This window comes from Ricinus communis, chromosome 2 (genome assembly GCF_019578655.1).
Source record: "Ricinus communis isolate WT05 ecotype wild-type chromosome 2, ASM1957865v1, whole genome shotgun sequence".
NCBI classification, from domain to species: Eukaryota; Viridiplantae; Streptophyta; class Magnoliopsida; order Malpighiales; family Euphorbiaceae; genus Ricinus; species Ricinus communis.
The window spans coordinates 14067980-14086547 of NC_063257.1; the positions used below are offsets into that span (position 1 = coordinate 14067980).

The following is an 18568-nucleotide window of genomic DNA, read 5'->3' on the forward strand; positions in this document are numbered from 1 at the left end:
AATAAAAAAGACATAATACCTATTTTAGTTTTTAGAATATTAAAGCAAGATAACTTGTGTTAAAATTTTTTAAAAATTTAATAAAATTAATTTTATCTAATCTATAATGGTAAATAGCTAATCACAGCATTCTAATTATAATGTCTTGCAGCACCCTAGAATTCACCTCAAATTTAATTTCAATGATGTCAATAAATTATATAAAAAAGAACTGATATGCAACCGAATCAACATTTTCCGGGAATATATCAGAAATCTAATTTTAGACTTCATGCATTTGTCTTATGACCTATATGAAAAACTCCATGGCCAACTTAAACTTTCACTTTACGATTCACAATATATGTTGCTTTATTTAATAATAATAATAACAAAAACAACATATACGAATAAATGAACAACAAGATACTTTAAGAAAAGAAAAAAAGGCATATATTAATGAAGCTTCATGATAATAATTTTATCATTCAGTCTTTTTAAGATAATCATCAAACACTGCAGACAGATTCCATGAACCTGGAATAATACCTTTAGCAAAAAAAGACAAAAATCCTGACTTAAAAATTGTCCATGCAAACACTTCCAAATATTCGGTTTTCTACTTGCATCACGCAATCCTGTAAATAGACTCTTTCAACGGGCAATTTATTGCCTGCTTGTCTTCATATATCTTTGAATTTGAGTTTTAAAATAAGAGCAACAAAATGTGGCCAATGAATGCAATGGCTACAGGCCGATTAACCCATTAATGAAATTCAATCCACACTTACTTCCTTATCAGAAAGTGCTGATCGATACCAAGACTTCAGAGTTTATCTTGAAGCGTTTTAAATGGCTTCAAACTTCTTCCATATCCCAATAACATGGAGGAGTTTAATGTTCGTGGACTAGAGTTCTATGTGCCCTGATATGTCATTATTAAAATGTCCGATAATGACAACAACAAGAAGGAGAAGAAGATAGAAATCTAAACCCTAAATGAGACGTGATACACTAGATTTCAGACATGACACTGGTAAATAGCCAACATGGAGGCCATTTTCGATTATTTTGGGGGTATTAAATGACCAATAGTAGAAGCTAAAGAAAGGTGACACCAATAGTTAGCCAATTATAAATTTTATTTTAAATTCAGTATTAAACTATTGATTTATATACGTATGTTGTTTTAATTATAAAATTGAATGTATAAATAAAAATTTTAATATTTGATATATGTTTATAATATCTTAAAAATAACAACAAATTAAATATTTTTAAAGGTCTTAATTTAATAATATTTTAAAATTTAATTGATAATATAAAATTATTTTAAAAAATTTATATTATTTTATTAAAATAAAATATAAATCAATGCTATTAATATAATTGATATTATTATTTTAGGACTAAAAATTATTATATAAATTAATTAAAATTAATTTATTAATAATATAAAATTAAAAATATAATTAAAAATGTTATTCTTAGAACTAGAATTATTATCTAATTTATTAGTTTTATAATATTAAAATATAACTAACATGCCACTTTTTATAATAGAATTTGAATTATTATTTAATTAATAGATTAATTTATTAGTTAATATATTATTAAAATATAATAAATATGCTATTTTTAAAATCAGAATTAGTATTTAATTAAAAATTTAATTTATTAATCAATAAAGTAAACAATAAAATTACATATAAACTTTAATCTCACATAAAAAATAAATACAAATTAAAATAAAAATGCTATGATCAAAATATAAATATTTGACAGATATATATATATATATATATACTTGTATTAATTTAATATTTAAATTTTATTTTAATTTCACCAATAAGCATCTCCGTCTGTTTTTAGTAAAAGAGGTGCTGGAGTTACACATGGTTACCATTTATAATTCAAGTCATTTAAGAACTAAATTAGATATAACCAAAATTAGGATCTAACTAGAATATGTCTATTTTTAGTTCTTAAATAATACGGATTATAAATGGTAGTCACGAGTAACTTCGACCGCCGCATCATTAAAAACTAATCAAAATGTAAAAACACCTACCCACAAAATTAAATTAAATTTTAAATACTGAATTGATACAAATTTAAATTTTATACTGAATTTTAAATAAAATACAAAATTGGGGAACCATTGAAACAATTAGCCCACTATCTCAGCCATTTCTCGGCGCTCATTTGGCGTATAATTACCTAGCCACTGTGTTTTAAAGTCAACCTTAAGGGTGAGATCAATACTTAATCATCTTCGTTCTGTATTGTTAAATTGATTTTCTACCATAAAAAGAACTACTAATTTTCTTGAGAACTTCTAGGTGAATAGCTCTTTGCAGGTTTGGATGTCTAAACATGACCTTTACTCTTGAAATTTTATTTGAAAATGAGTAGAGGCTTGTTGCTTGGTTGGGTTCCTGATCTCCTCCTCTTCAGTAGATTTTATGTCAGAAAAATTAAAAATAACATCTGCATTAACATCATCCTGGTTTCAAACAACAAGCCCTGTTGGATTTTCTTGTGCTTCTTTTCTCTTGGGGATTGAGATCCCACCATAAGTAGAAAGTAATATTCATACTTTAGTATTGCAGTCTATCCATCTGCATCCAGAGACCCAACAAATATATTCTCACAAACGAAATAAGTATTCATCTTGACAGCCCTCCCACGGAGCAATGCCAATTTATGTTGGACAAAGGGTCAATTTTCACCCTGAGATTATGTCCAAGAGTTAGATTAACTTAATTTAAAGTTCTTCAACAAATAATCCTTTAAACTTATGTACAAAAGTGAAATATACTAAATTTAAACTTTGTAGCAAATAGTCTCTTAAACTTGTGTCCAATAGTCAAATATTTCCAATTTATTTTTTTTAAAAAATTAAATAACATTAGATTTTTAAGTTTTAATTGAATTATAAAATTTAAAAATAATATTTATTTTATTAATTTACTGATACAATATCTAGTGAGTGACATGTTATACAAAAGCGTTTTTATAAAATTTAAAATTTAGATGTAATAGACCTAAATAAATCAAATTTCAACTTTTTTAATAAATACATAACTTGTATTTTTGGATCAATTGAATTTGAATTTTAAATTTTACCAACCACACCCTTATACAGCGCGTCACTAAATATTGTATCGATAAATTAATAAAATAAATAATATTTTTAATTTTTATAATTCAATTAAAACCTAACAATCTAATGTCATTCATTTTTTAAAAAAGTTTAATTGAGTGTATTTAATTTTTAAACACAAGTTCAGGAGTTATTTGCTAAAAAAGTTTAAATTGAGTGTAATATATGGACATAAGTTTAAGGAGCTATTTATTAAAAATTTTAAATTGGGTGTATTTAATCCTTATAAATTCAGGAGAAATTTGACCTTTTGTTCAATTTATGAGACATAAATAGCTTTTGGGTTCTTAATTTTCTTGCAAAGGAATTATGAGAATTATTAAACCAACAAGATTTATAAAAATTGAAAATACACCGAATTAGACATTTAAAGAATTGAAAAAGATACAATATCTACATAAGATGAATATAGCTTAACTAAGTCATTATTCGACAAAAAAGAGTCTGAACTTGAAATTAATTATATAATTATTAAATATTACTTCAATTATTATTAGTTTTATAGTGATTTAATTATTATTATTTTTTTAGTTTACAGATTTGGAACGAGAATCACCAATTCAGAAACTTTAACTGGTGGTCCCAATTTCATGTTAGAAGGGAGCCAGCCCGGAACCAGCCCCCTGTGGTTCTGAGTAGGTTCGAGCACGATCCGAACTTAACCAGTTTCGATTGATTTTAACCAGTCTAGTTCAGTTCCATGGCTACCCCTTGTGGTAAGCAATATAATGTGGAAAAAAAATAAAGTCTTATTTGTTTAGGTTAAAGTTACATCCTTTCTTGGTTCCAAAGAATTAAAGATTAATCATATCTATAGGGAGGCTAGTAGGAGTATACCTTTTTTAGCTCCTAGTATATATTCTAGTTTTTCTAGTTTTTGCCTCATTTCAATTTAAAAGGAAAAGGCAATTGCTTTCCAAATCTTCACTCTAAATGATTCACTATTTTGATTTAATTTTATCTATTTAGTTTATTTAGTTTACTTTTATGTCTTCAAATTAAGATTAATAATATAACATTTAGGGATTAAGATTTAAAAGCACTCTTAACAACCAAAAATATTATATCTAAAGTGATTATATTGAATCCTATAACTCATTCAATTAACTTATCAATTTATATTAGTAAAATATCTCCATACATTCAAAATAAAGAATAAATACTATTTAGTCTTGATCTTTGACATATTATACTAGTCGCCTTCTTAAATTTGAAAATATATTAAAATCTCTTTCTATTTTACTCTATTATATTATAATCTCTTTAGTGACCTTCAATCATACAAAATAGATAAAGTATTCAAGCTCAAGTATTCCAAACTCATGATTTGGCCAAAAGCAACTTTCTGCCTGAAAAACGCTTTTGTACTTTTTAAATATAGTAGTTGGATCTCCAATGGCTCCAAACATGTGGCTCTGTAACAGCGATTGCCTTTATAACTAATATTAATTGTAAAAACTGCTGTCGTGCTCTAGAAGTGCCCTCACAGAAGCCTCATCCGCTCAGGAGCAACCTCACGCTTCAACTCGTGAAACCTCCTTCAAGAGACTGTGTTTCTCTTTAATTTGAAGCGGCCTTACGCTTTTTAAAGAGGAGAATCTTTAACTGCCAGGTGTCTTGATGAGATTAGAAATCTTCTAAGGGTTTATCTTTCCACATAGATGGTCAACTTTGACCAGATAAAAAGCGTCATCACGCTTCTCAGGCGGTCTTATGCTTTTTAAGTTTTTTCAAAAGATTCCTAAGAAATTTAAGGTATTTTTATCAAATCCTTGTTCCCTTAAGATACTATCATATAAGCACTCAAACAACTTATTAGCAATTTTCAATTTGGGTGTTAAGATCAAAATAGAGATTAATTGACCCTTAGGTTAACAATCCCCCCTCTTTGATTTTAATAACCAAATTGATTATAAAATTTAAAGTGAGTGATTATAAGAATAATTGAATGAATAATAAATAAATACAAGATTAAAAATAAGTACTACTCCCTCTTAACCTAAGTAAGTTTCAAGACGGTGACATAAAATGTCCAAAAATCCTAAAACAAATTTTTAGGAAAAAAAAAGTACCCACTTGGATGATTTTTCTCTCCCTTAATATGATATTAAGTATTTTTCTTCCCCTTAATATGAAATGATTCTTATTTAGGGCTCATTTTCCTTAATGATCTTGACACTCCCCTTTTATGGTTTATTATCTTTATTAACATCTTTCATCTTTCTTTTCCCCTTTGGCAAAATCAAATGAAAGAATATGGTAAAGAGAAGATACAGTGAACTTAAAAAAGTGCAACGCATAAAGAATGATAAAATATGCAAAGGATGTGTAATCAAGACATGAGACGGTACATGAAAAGAAAATAAAAAAAAATGGAAAACAAGAAAAATATTTTTAAAAGAAATTAATCATCCTCTTCCTCTTCTTCTTCCATAATAGGAGCCTTGTCTTTTGTACTACTACTAAATCTAATTTGAGTAGTAAGTACTCTATCCTTTTGCTCTTCTTCTTCCTCTTTCCAATCTTCAATGTGACATGAAGGAAGCTTGTGAAATTTTTGAATCTCCACAAAATCCACATGTAAATGATAAAGATAATTCCAAGTTTGCTCCATTTTCTTGAGGACCTTTTCTTCGAAAGAGAGGAAAGAAGGGAAGATCATAATCCTATGGAACAAACAAGGGAAGACCACTACTAGATCCGCATTTAAATGATGAAGATAATTCCAAGTTTATTCCATTAACCTAATAACCCTAGCATGTCCAAAGAAGAAAAGACCTAAAGAAATTGGAGCAATTGGAGAAATTAGGTAGGTCTTTTTAAGAAGAGTGAGGAATTTGAGGTGTTTGACAATTTTTTGTGGCATGCAAGGAAATAGAATAGCATGCTTTTGGGTGTTACTAAGATGAAAGAGATGATCAAGAAAGAATTTAGAAGTGAGAATCCTCTTACCATCTATCATTGCATATAGGAATAAAAGGTCTTTTTGAGGAACTTTCTCAACTCCATTATCTCTTGCATGTATGTTTGAGGCCACCATCCTATGAACTATCCAATAAGAGAGAGATTTAAGGTCTCTTGAGAATGAGTCTTTAATGTGGCATTATTTGTTCCAAAATTGGAAAGGAGAGAGGCATCTCAATAATATTTTCAATGATTCTCATATGGCCTCTATCTTGAAACCCAAAGATGGAGGAGAATCGAGCTCTAAACAAGGCTTATTTTTCTCAAACTTCCTGAACTCTATCCTATAGAAGTTATCACCATCTCCCCTTTTGTTGATCACCGTAGAAGAGAGGAGTTCTTTGGTGAGATTTTCATAACATACATTTAAAGTTTGGGGTAGAAGAAAGGATCTCAAACCTACATTATCAAGGAGAGAAATTACTTCTTGATTAATACCAAGCTTTTGAAAAATCTGTTCATCAATGAATTGGTATCTTGGACTTCCTTTCTCTCTACGGTCATGAACTTAAGGTCACCCCATCTTGATTTTTTTTGAGTCCAGTACGTTTAATTTTAGGGTTCCTACATCTCTACAGCCAAATAATAAAAAAAGTGTCTCATGCGATTAGTTCAACCTCTTTACATAAATGCTACCAATTATATACTATCTCGTTTTAATATGCAATTCAATTCATTCATACACCATAGTATCCTAAAGTGCTGCCATTCCAGAAGTCTGCTAAAAGCCGCTTCTTGTTTAGGCGTCCCATCCTTGCTCTGGCATCCACTCCCCTCCCTTATTGGACCTCGTCTCCAGAACAGGTTGTCACACTTGTTCTCTGCACATAGGTAAAATATTTTTGCACAATACAATCTACAATGTACTCTGATATCAAGTTTCTTTTGGTATCACATTTTCATATCAAATAGGTATTTAGCTTTAACATTAAGTTGCCTTCGGTGCTTGGCAAAACATCTTCTCTTTGACCATGACTTTGTGTATGATCGTCAGCGATGGCTAGTCCAAGCAACCATCTTTCATGATGGAGAAAGCTTGTGGTTACAAATTTCAAATGTGACTTCAAAAATCCTAGACAGTAAGCTAAAATCCTATCAGATAGACATGAAATGAATAAACCATAAGAAATTAATCACAAAAAAGGTCATTAAACATCATACTCACAGTCACTCAAACAGAATATACCCTTTTAAACATGCATGAAATGAAATCAGAGCAGGAATATCATGAACAAGAGCTAATCAGAAGATCAAAAATGCAAAAATGACAGTGTGCAGCATGGTTACTAGAAGAATAACGGCCAATAGAATTGTAACATGTATTTCTACTTTTTTAACTACTCCATTCATCCAAATATTGGGTGTAATACACCATCAGAGTACCTACGAAAATTTCTAGGAACAAAATCAACAAAAAAAGACATTACCTAAACTAAGTCAAGCTTCAAAAAAAAAAAAAAAATGGAGATTCAATACTACTAGAAGTGTACTGCGCTGTGCTAAAACCGGAAACCCATAAACAACGACATACATATTAAGAACAAAATCAACCAAAAAACACACAATGTAGACTAAATCAAGCTTCAAAACAAACAAAAAATGGAGACTCCCATAAAAAAGTTAACTTTCTTTTTTCTTTTGTTTATCACGGTTATGGGTTTGACACAAAAATCTAAGCAGTAGTATGGCTGCAAGAAACTAAGAAGTGTGTTTGGTGTAATGGAAATATTTAGAATTTGAGAGGTTTATTTATTTATTAGTTTTTAAATTTACCATACATATTTCGGCAAGCAGGCCGAATAAGATAAGAGTGTTCCCCGTATTCATGTTCCGCAACATCGAGCAAATGTTGGAAAATCAACCATTTCTGAGATTTAGTAGCAATTATGAAATATTCTTTTTCCTTTTACTGAAAATTAAGAAACATTATTTTTTTATGATATTAGAAAACGAGGTCTTCCCTTTTTCCGGATTTATGAAAGAAAAGGATAGGGATTCAAATTTAAGTCTATCTCGTTCGGAGCTAATTAGCATATCGGAGCGAAGTGATTCTTTAATGTCTCTGACTTCTATAAGATTTTGATGAGATGACAAAATGTAGAATAAGCAATGCAATGCAATGGAGAGGTTCTAAAATTTAAGTGCTGGTTTTATGAAAGTGACAAGTCTCTATGAATACTTTTGCATGGAAAGTGATCAAGCGCACAATCATGGGCAAGGTCCCCAAAGGGCTAATGGCCAGTTGACTATCCCCAAATGCCTATGTAGTCTTTATTTCTTACTCTAACATTCCTGGTGGGAATTTACATTGTCATTAATGATCTTGTGGTCCGGCCTTGAAGCTGATTGGATTTCAGATTTTCTTCCAGTTGGAAAAATGCTCACCACTGTACTAGATTCAACAGTGTGCCATAGCATTTTGTTGTCTTGAGTTATATGTTTGCTAATCAGTATAGTTTCAATGCTACTTTCAAATTGGAAAGCGCAGAAAGATTTGCTAGGCATTACCTATTTCTTTTCTTTCCTTTTAACAGAAAACTAGCTACTTACAAAGGCATAATGATTCTTTCCCTTAAATTAATGGGCAAACCTAGGAGATTTCATGTTGGTGTGACTTGTTAGGTGAAAAAATTTGTTGCTTTAAAGTTGACTTGCTATTGCGATCTATTAAAGTGATCATCATAACTTCTATTGGGAAATAAATCATCACTTCAACAACTACTTGGCTTGAGCTAGCATGCCTCTTTATAAGTCTTTAATTCATACAATTCACCACATTATTTAGTGCATTGGTTTTTGATTTCAATTAAACATCTATCTTGATTATTATACATAAAAAATTACTTATTTATTCCATTTGTAATCTTCACTTATATACAAAATTATTAAATGATGAATGATGTATAATTTTAGTATTAAATAACTAAAATATATTTCAATTATTCAATATTTAAATATAAAATATTTAAATTATATATCATTTATCATTTCATTATAGTATATACACGCAAATTAGATAATTCTTACTCTTTCTACACAATAGGCCTATATCAAGGTGAATTCACTCTAATACTAATTTTAGAATTCTTTTGAATTATCACCTAAACTTTGTGCTTTAGTTATTTATTTATTAGTTTTTATTTTTTAGACCAAAGGTAGTTTTCACTATAATGATAAGCATTGAGTACTATGGTCTCTCTGTGGTGACCAGCAGGCAGTATCGGATACCCTTAAGATGGATTAGACTTTGAACCACCATTCCAATTGCATAACTAAAATATAATCAAACACCTGAGCGATGCAAAACTTATGAATGAAAATGGCAACTATACATTATTTCCTGTTTATAATCTAAAAGGAAAGAGAAAATAGACCTTAAATAAAGAAGAAAATACATTGAAAAAACCAATTATATAAGAATATTTTTACAGGCGAACGTCAGTCATGTCAAACCAGATTTGTTCAAATGCCTTGACAATGAGATCATGGTATTCTTTCGAATTGAGTGAAAGATAACAAGCAAGAAGATCTTCCAAATCCCTTGAAGCTCGAATATTGTTCTCTATTATCATCTCCACCATTGAGTCCTTGAAGTCTTTCTGTGGATCAGTCGAGGACTTAACCACTGCAAAACTCTCTGATAGAGTCTTGTTTCTTGACATGCTTTTCCGTGCACAGGAAGCCTGAATCTTTCTGCTTGCAATCCTTGGAGAGTTCGTTCGAAGTCTGATCCCCACAGAATTTGATGACGTTGAAGATCTCTGTGTGACAGAATTAATCTTCTTTTGTTCTTTATGGGTCCTGACTCTCCTTTCTTCCTTGACAATCTTGAGGGACAGAGAACTTCGGGAGTTTAGCTCCTCCAATTTAGATGATCTTCTTCTAAACTTAGTGCGAGTCATCTCATCAATGTTTGTCGGCTTGGTCAGTATAGGAGGAAGCTCTACTTCAGAAACTGCGTCGAATCCATCAATCTTCTTGTTATTACTTTTGACAGATTCGCCATTTACATCAATGATAATATCAGTAGTTGAAGAACAGACTTTACAGTTACAAGAGCTAGAACAGGAAGCAAGTTGTTGATCAAATGAGCAATTAGGAAATAAGCCATCATCAGCATTATCTTCTTCTTCTTCTTCTTCTTCTTCCACAGATTCATATACAAGAGATTCAAGGAAGTCAGGCTCACTTGAGCTGCTCTTAAAAGGGGAGCTAGAATAGTCTGGTGAATGATGAGCTTGATCATCAATGGACTTGGTCCAGGCTGTGTTCGGTGTAGTTTGACAGCTACAAGCATCAGGAAAGTATGGGGAGGAAGAGGACGAGACAAGTTTAGAAGAAGGCTTGTAAATTGTTTTTCTTTTGCTTCTTTTCCTGGATGATTTTCTTGGAGAATCAGGAAAACGAGTATCCGAGGATTTTTGGTTTATGGGTGATGTGTAAAACTTATCTGCTCTACTGGGTCTTGTAGTGAAGTAGTAAGTGTATCTTGGCTGAGCAATGCTGGGTGTTTGTGATGCTGCTAAGGATGATTTTTTCTTAAAAGAGTTAGAAGTGCATTGATTTCTGCCTTTGCTCATGTCTTTCAGCTTGTAAAACCAGGCATTGGGTATCATATCTGACAATCTAAACCTGTAGTTGCCCATCTTCCCAGATCACTGGAACCATGCACCCTTTTCTTTCCTCTCTTACTCTCTCTTATTCTGAGTTGGGTGGCTCTTTGATTGCAGAAAAATGACAATTCTGTAGAAGTGAGAGAGAGAGACAAGGAAGGAGAAAAATAAGAAAGATAAAAAGGGTTATAAAAAGGTAAAGGATTGATGGGGTTCACTAGAAAAAGTTAAGCATGACAGAAGGAAAGAATCAAGATATTGCCCAACATTGCATCAACATATTCAGGATTTTGTTTATGCACATATAATCATCTCATGAAATTAATCCTACAATAATAGCAATTATTTAAAGGGGATTTATTTATTAGTGTATGAATTGTTTATATGCAACACTAATTTAAATTTTGATAATCTGTTTTTAGCAAATTCTGCTTTTGAAGAAAATATCAATTTTAATTTTTCTATAAAGATAGTTTTTAGAATTTATTAAAAAATTTGTAATCTGTTTATGTATTGTCCATATATTTTTATCATTTTAATTATAGATATTTTTAATTCAAAGAGTTTAAATTAGACTATTTAATTTCCTAAAAGTTTGTAATAAATAAATATAATAACAGTTTAATAAACTACAATTAATAATATATTGTATAAAATAAGATTATTTTAAAATAATTACATTTTCATTATTTTAAATTAATTAAATTTTCATATAAATTAATTTAAAAATATAACTAATATACTACTATTTAGAATTTAAAATTACTGTTTATTAGATAAGTGATTTATTAGTTAATAAATTAATTACACATTTTATCATGAAAATCATATATTAATTATTATTTTGATAATCTTATAATATTATTAATATGTTAATATGATAAGTACAAAATTTTATATATTAAATATTTTTATGTCAACTTTGGCATATTTAAATTTTTTTAAAAAGGAAAATATATATTTTTTGGGGACTATAGAATATGCCAAATAGCCAATATACATTGCTGCAATTTGAAGGATTGCCTAATTAGCTAACAACTCATCTGGGTCCTGAAAACCACTTTTGCTTAAGGTAAAGCAGATTAAAACAGTAATGATGAGTTATAGCAAAGCATTAAGGCCCATATGTCTAGTAAATGATGTTTATTTTTCACCCCAATATAAGAAATTTTCCATGCTTCAGGAATCATGATATTCTTCCAAAATGCCTTTTTCAAGTGCTTAAATGTCCAACTGTCCCACATGCCTGGTGCTGCTGCTTGTCCCCACTAAATAAACACACAGCTTTTGTTTACCTTTCATTTCAGAGCTGTGACCACATTACATTTAAATGATCAGTTTCTCATTCATTCCTATATTCCCCTTTACTAACATTTCATATGTTCTAGAGGACCGACAGACTGTTCTGTTTTTTTTTTTCTTTTCCTTCTATTAGAGGTGTAGATGCATCTTTTCGGACACATTTAATGTTTCACATTGACATTAAACATCTAGTCGGGCCGAGTCGACTTTTAGCCCAGTTGAGTTTAATTTGTTTATTATTGAATCAAGTTTTAAATAGAATCTATTTAATTTTTATTTTTCATATTTTATAAGTTTAATTTTTTGTTTGGTAGAGTTAGCTTTTAGCTAACTTGAATTTAATTTATATATTGTTGAACCGAGCTTAAGTAGGATTCATTAGATATATATTTTCTTTTCATATTTTATGAGTTTAATTTTTTTTTATTTGATAGAATTCTTAAAAGTTGTAAGAAGTAATTTACTGAGATTTCCATACATTTAATGTCTTAAGTTGCTCGTAATCTTGCTGGATGATGCAACTAAGGATGCATCTAAATCAACTAGCATGGATCCACTAGCCTATGAAGGACCAATGACACGAGCAAGGAGTAAGAAGTTCAAGAAAGCCTTAAATTCTTACTTGGAGCATGTTTTGAAGAGCTAATGATGGTGTTTTTGATGATGATAACAATGCCTTAAAGATAGTGACAGTAATTGCTATTAATGAAAACTGAGGTAGAAGCTCATCTTCAATAAGGCGTGATTACGCCTTACAACCTGTGAGCTACGCAAAATGGGGGCAGAAGATCATTGTTAATAAGGCGTGATCACGCCTTACAATTTATGAGCTGCTGGAACCTGCAAAAAGAGTTTCAGATTTTGCAAGATAAATTCGTAGTGGACCAATTTTTAATTAATTTCCTCTATTTTTGGAAGTATTGGATAAATAGGGTTAGATTATTCTCTATCTTATCCTTTCTTATAGGGATAAGATTAGCCACATATTAGGAGTCTTTTAGGGTTTGATTTTTATTCCTTCTTAGTCCTTTTTAGGGTTAGAATCATTTCAAGACTCTATAAATAGAGCTATGTATTTCGGCCAAAGGCATTAGATCAAATATCATTTTGAATGAAGTTTATTTTCCTTGAGTTGTTAACTCTTGAATTTCTTAAGATCAAATTAACTTGTTTAGTTTAGTTTCACATCTACATGTTTGATCAATCAATTAACTTTTTATTAGTTTCTTGGGTTGTTTGAACATTCTTCATCTATTTATAACTAAAGGGCTTAGTAGTTCTATTGCTAAGTTTGTTAGTTCCATAATCAATTGCAAACTTTCAAGTTAGATTTTGGGGCGACAATTCAAACTTATTGGTAAGGTTGCTTCCTCTTAAATAGGAAGAGCGATTATCAGTTTGAGTTTCTCACCATTGCTTATCTTGGTGTTTGAACGTATCCGGTTCGAGTTCGTATCATTTGGTATCAGAGCCAAACTTGTAAGTTTGGTTTACTTTCTTTTCAATTAAGGGCCTGTCTTCTATTTCATCTCAATTTCTGTTCACATCATTATAAGAAAAAGCATACTATCTTCATTGCTGCCCGCATACCAAGGCAGATTTCTAAAAAAAAGAAGAAAGGAAAGGAACGGAAAACTAACCCTAACCGTTTGTATTGGGTGGTTCTTGAAGAATTGATTCTTGATTGATTCATTCTGCAATTCTTTTTAATTGATTGGAGCTGATCTTCATTCTTGAAATTTTGATTTGGGTAATTTTTTTATTTTCTCTTAAAAAGCTTTTCTTTTGGGTTAATTGCGTTTTGTTCGATTAGTTGTAAGCTTGTTTTGTTCACATGCTTATAATTCGTTTTATTGATTCACGAGTGTTCTATTGAACTTCAGAATTAATAAACGTTAAGAGGTTATGAAAAACTTATTTTTGTGATTACTAGAACAATTTGATTTAATTTCTATAAGGAATTCAATTCTTTGTGAGTGAAACACGTGAGGGAGTGATCTTTTCTTGTTTTGCCTTTGACTATAAGAAGCCTCTAGAGTATAATACTTGATCGCGTCTTTTTTTTTTGTTTTCTTTTCTAGGCTTTTGGGTTAACCATGTCATCTGAACAACCATTGACTTTGGAAGATTTAGCTTCTACATTGAGAGATGTAGTAGAACATATGCAAAGACAATTTCAAAAACAAAATGACAAATTAACTAGGTTATTGAATGATATGCCTAAAACGTCTGAAGATGATAGCTTTGATAATGACCAAGAAAGTGAATCTAAAGGGTCTAGACATAATCTCTAACCCAAAATTAACACTAATTTGGGTAGCATTAAGATGAAGATACCATCTTTTCATAGTAAGAGTGACCCTGAAGTTTATTTGGAGTGGGAAAAGAAGGTTGAAAGGGTTTTTGAATGTCATAACTATAGTGAGTCTAAAAAGGTTAAACTTGCTGTTGTTGAATTTTTTGATTATGCTGCCATTTGGTGGGATCAATTGGTGACTGGTCGTAGGAGTTTTGGGGAACTCGAAGTTGGTTCATGGGATGAGGTTAAACGCATTATGCGTAAAAGATTTGTGCCATTGCACTACCAAAGGGATTTGTACAACAAGTTACAAAATTTAGTACAAGGTAGTAAGAGTATTGAGGAGTATTGGCAATCTATGGAGATAGCTATGATTAGAGCCAATATAGATGAGGATAGGGAAGCCACAATGGCAAGATTTCTGCATGGTTTGAATTGTGATATTGCTAACATAATTGGATAGCAGCATTATGTAGAGATGGAGGACATGTTGCACATGGCCGTAAAGGTGGAAAAACAATTGAAAACTAAGAGCAGAAGTGCTGCCCCTAGCTCAAAATGGAGTAACACATGGAAAGGGAGCAACTAGCCCCCTAATAAGGGTCTTGAGGCATTAAAAGACATCAAGGCAGCCCCTAAACTTGATTCTAACACTAAGCCAACGACACAAGGTGACCTCAAATCAAAGAAAGTGCAATGCTTCAAGTGTTTGGGGTATGGGCATATATCTTCCCAATGTCCAAACAAGTGAACCATGGCAATTCAAAGTGGTGAAGTGGTATTTGAGAGTGATGAAGAATCCAAACCTGGTGAGGAGGATTACCTAGACATGCCTGAGTTGGAGGATTGTGATGATGTACAATTGGGTGAGGTTAGTAATGTACTTGTAACCTTTAGAGCTCTTAATTTACAACTAGTTGATGATGATGTTCAAAGGGAAAACATATTCCATACTACATGTAGAGTACAAAACCATGATGCTAATTGTAGTTTAATCATTGATGGGGGTAGTTGTACTAATGTAGCAAGTGCTATGATGGTTGATAAACTTAAACTTCTTTTTCAGGGTCACTCTCACCATTGCTCATCTTGGTGTTTGAACATATCTGATTCGAGTTCATGTCATTGGAGCATCTATTTCTTTGCATGATCCTCAAGAGTGATATTTATCTTTTTTATTGCTGATGTATTAGCTTTTGGTTTACAGTAAAATTATCTTTCTTTCTTGTGTCAAAATGAGCATAATTGAATCTAAATAAACTTAATAATTATAATTTAAAAAATTAAATTATTTATATTTAAATATTAAGGTATTGACATTTTTAATTTATAGAATCATTTAAAATTTATAAATAAACTGTATTTTAACAATTAGAAAGATTCATTCAAAATCAGCCCTCAACAGAGCCACAAGAGGACAAGGAATGGTATCAAGCTAGCAACTAGGGATAGAATCATCCAAAGTTGTTGAAGCTACCTAATCAGTAGGTTTATTATACTGTCTAGGAACAAAACAAATAGAATAGCCCAAAAGTTTTCAAAGCCTAGTCCTAATAGAATAAACTAAAGGTTTAATCTCCCATGAGGAGGAACAAACAGAGTTTAACACTTGACATAATGTTAGATCATTTGTTTTCAAAACACAAACTCGGTTGCTGTATTAAATTGCCAAGGAGACAGCCTTCAGCGTAGCATAAGCTTTTGCCTTTAGAGGAGAAGAGACTTGATGTGCATAAAATACATACATCTAAATGGGGTTTTTAAGATTGATTTTATGTATATTTGGATGTGAATTGGTCCCAACACTCACCCTATGTGTCTGTTTATATGCATTAGGTCCAAAAGAAGTCAAAGTATGATAAAGGGAAGAATTGGAGCATAATTGGACGTCAAAGCTGCTGAAACAAGCTAAGTATGCCCATGAGGAAGGTTAACACGGCCATGTTGGATTCAACACTGGTCGTGTTCCCAACACAGCCACCAACACGATCATGTTGGATGCAACAAACATCAAAGAAAAAAAAGGTTTTTAGGGAGCACGGCCACAGAGAGTAACACGGGCATCAACACCAGAACGTGTTGGGAACACGAGCAACAACACGGCCATGTTCATGGCAGCTGGTCAAATTCATTTAAAAAGAAAGAAAAGAGAAAAAAGGAGGCAGCTAGGGTTAGAACGTCCAAAACTCATCTTTTTCTCTATCTAAGGGTTTTCTGAGTTAAAACTAAGAGAAAAGGAGACTTGGATCAAGGTTTCACTTGGATTCTCTTCGAAGATCAAAGATTGGCGAGGATTGTCTATTGGTTTCAATCCGAGTTAGAGGAACAAGAATCGATCCAAAATTGGGCACGAGGAATTGGAGCTATTTACTCTCATCCAAGGGTGTATTTGGGTTCCTCTACCTTTACTCATTTTTTATAATTGAATTCTTGTTGGTTGTGATTATGAACATGATTAGCTAAACTTATTAACCCATTGAGGTTCTTTATCTAGGGATTTTTGTACTTCAATTTTGAATTGAATGTATTGATTGTCAATATTGGTTTGCAATGGAAGTATTTATTGATTTGTTCTTCATATCTTGTTGAATGATTTTTGAAATTTGAATGATCTTGAGAAAGACATTTAGGTTTGGATTGTCCTTTGCAACCTAGAATTGAATTCGCTTAGAGATAGGGTGTTCGTTCTACCGGATTGAGAATTAGCAACTCTCAATAGTGTTAAATGGTACATAATGCTAATTTGGGTAATTAGAGTTAGGAAGAGATTTCAACCTAATTAATCTAAGTTAAGATGTTAGTGTCCTTAAGAAAGGCATTAATTGTGTAGAGATTTTCCCATGGAAATTGGATTCAATCAATCAATTCCACCCTTAGTTTCCATTCCTTAGAGACAAGAATTCCCAAAGGGTTATTCCTTTACTTGAATTAATCATTCCCTAGTATACGTAGTTCGACAACAATTAGAGTAGCTATTAGTTAATTTAGGAATTATTCATTAACACCATTTATTTTCTGTGATTAGATAACAGAGAAGATTGAGTAGATTTAGGTTCACACGTTCTTTAGGGAATACGACACTTGGTACTCGCTGTTAGCTATACTCCAATGATAGGTACACTGCCTTAGGTTATAGTCTTGCTTGAATTAGCACACATCAAGTTTTTGGCGCCGTTGCTGGGGAACGGTTTTCTGTGAACTAAATTGAAACTTTAATATTTGTTAGTCTAGTCATTTCTCTTTTTGTTCATAATTTGTTTTCTGTGTATAGTTTTGTTCTTATCCTATTTGTTGGTGGTGTTGTTCTTTATTGTGCTCAGGTAGTTTATGACTAGGAGTTCTAATCCTAATCTTACAGAGCCTTTATCTGAACCCGAGCGCTCTCTTAGATTGCTAAGGAGGCATATGCAGGCAGTAGAGGAGGAGATTGAAGTAGAGTTTCCTGTTCGTGAAACTAGTGAGATGGAGAACCACAATGCAAATGGAGGTAATGATGAAAGGGCCATGTACGAGTTTGCTAGGCCCTATCAAGCAGGGACGCAAACTGGGATAGTGAAGCCTCCCGTGGCGGCCAATAATTTTGAAATAAAGCCGAATGTAATCCAGATAATCCAGAATACGGTGCAATTTGGAGGATTGGCGAGCGAAGATCCGAACGAGCATATCGCCAACTTTTTAGAAATATGTGATACCTTTAAGATTAATGGAAGAACTGATGATGCCATACGGTTGAGGCTGTTTCCTTTTTCCTTGAGGGATAGAGCGAAAAGATGGTTGCAGTCCTTGCCACCGAAAACGATCACTACCTGGACTTCTTTGGCTGAAAAGTTTTTGAATAAGTATTCTCCTCCTGCTAAGACTGCTCAAATGCGAAATAACATATCTTCTTTTTTGCAGGGTGAAGGAGAATCGATGTACGAAGCCTGGGAGCGCTTCAAGGACTTGTTAAGGGGTTACCCACATCATGGTCTTCCTCTTTGGATGCAAGTGCAGACATTCTATAGTGGCATGAATACAGCCACTAGACAAATGGTAGATGCAGCTGCAGGGGGAGCTATCAATAGCAAAACACCTGAGCAAGCCCAGGATTTGATAGAAGAGATAGCCACCAACACTTATCAGTGGCAAACTCCACGGGCTAGAGGTCCAAAGCCCGTTGTATATCGGGCTGAGGCAGATCCTACAGCAGCCTTGGCGGCACAAGTAGAGCTACTTTCCAAAAAGATAGAATAACTTTAGATGCCG

General features: G+C 32.0%; 1 protein-coding gene and 1 non-coding gene across 2 annotated transcripts; both read right to left on the minus strand.

Moving 5' to 3' along the window:
• Nucleotides 1-9416: 9416 nt before the first annotated feature.
• On the minus strand, nucleotides 9417-11003 carry LOC8258095 (transcription repressor OFP2). The gene has a single exon (XM_002518233.4). The coding sequence runs from the start codon at nucleotides 10753-10755 to the stop codon at nucleotides 9535-9537; it is 1221 nt and encodes a 406-aa protein (XP_002518279.1). The 5' UTR covers nucleotides 10756-11003; the 3' UTR covers nucleotides 9417-9534.
• A 7185-nt stretch (nucleotides 11004-18188) lies between these two features.
• Nucleotides 18189-18294, minus strand: LOC112533866. The gene has a single exon (XR_003078219.2). It is a non-coding gene; the product is annotated as a small nucleolar RNA R71 (small nucleolar RNA).
• Between the last annotated feature and the right edge of the window lie 274 nt (nucleotides 18295-18568).

Bases quoted from the DNA above. Each gene is read 5' to 3' on its own strand.
- LOC8258095 (XM_002518233.4), bottom strand. From the start codon at position 10,755: ATGGGCAACTACAGGTTTAGATTGTCAGATATGATACCCAATGCCTGG.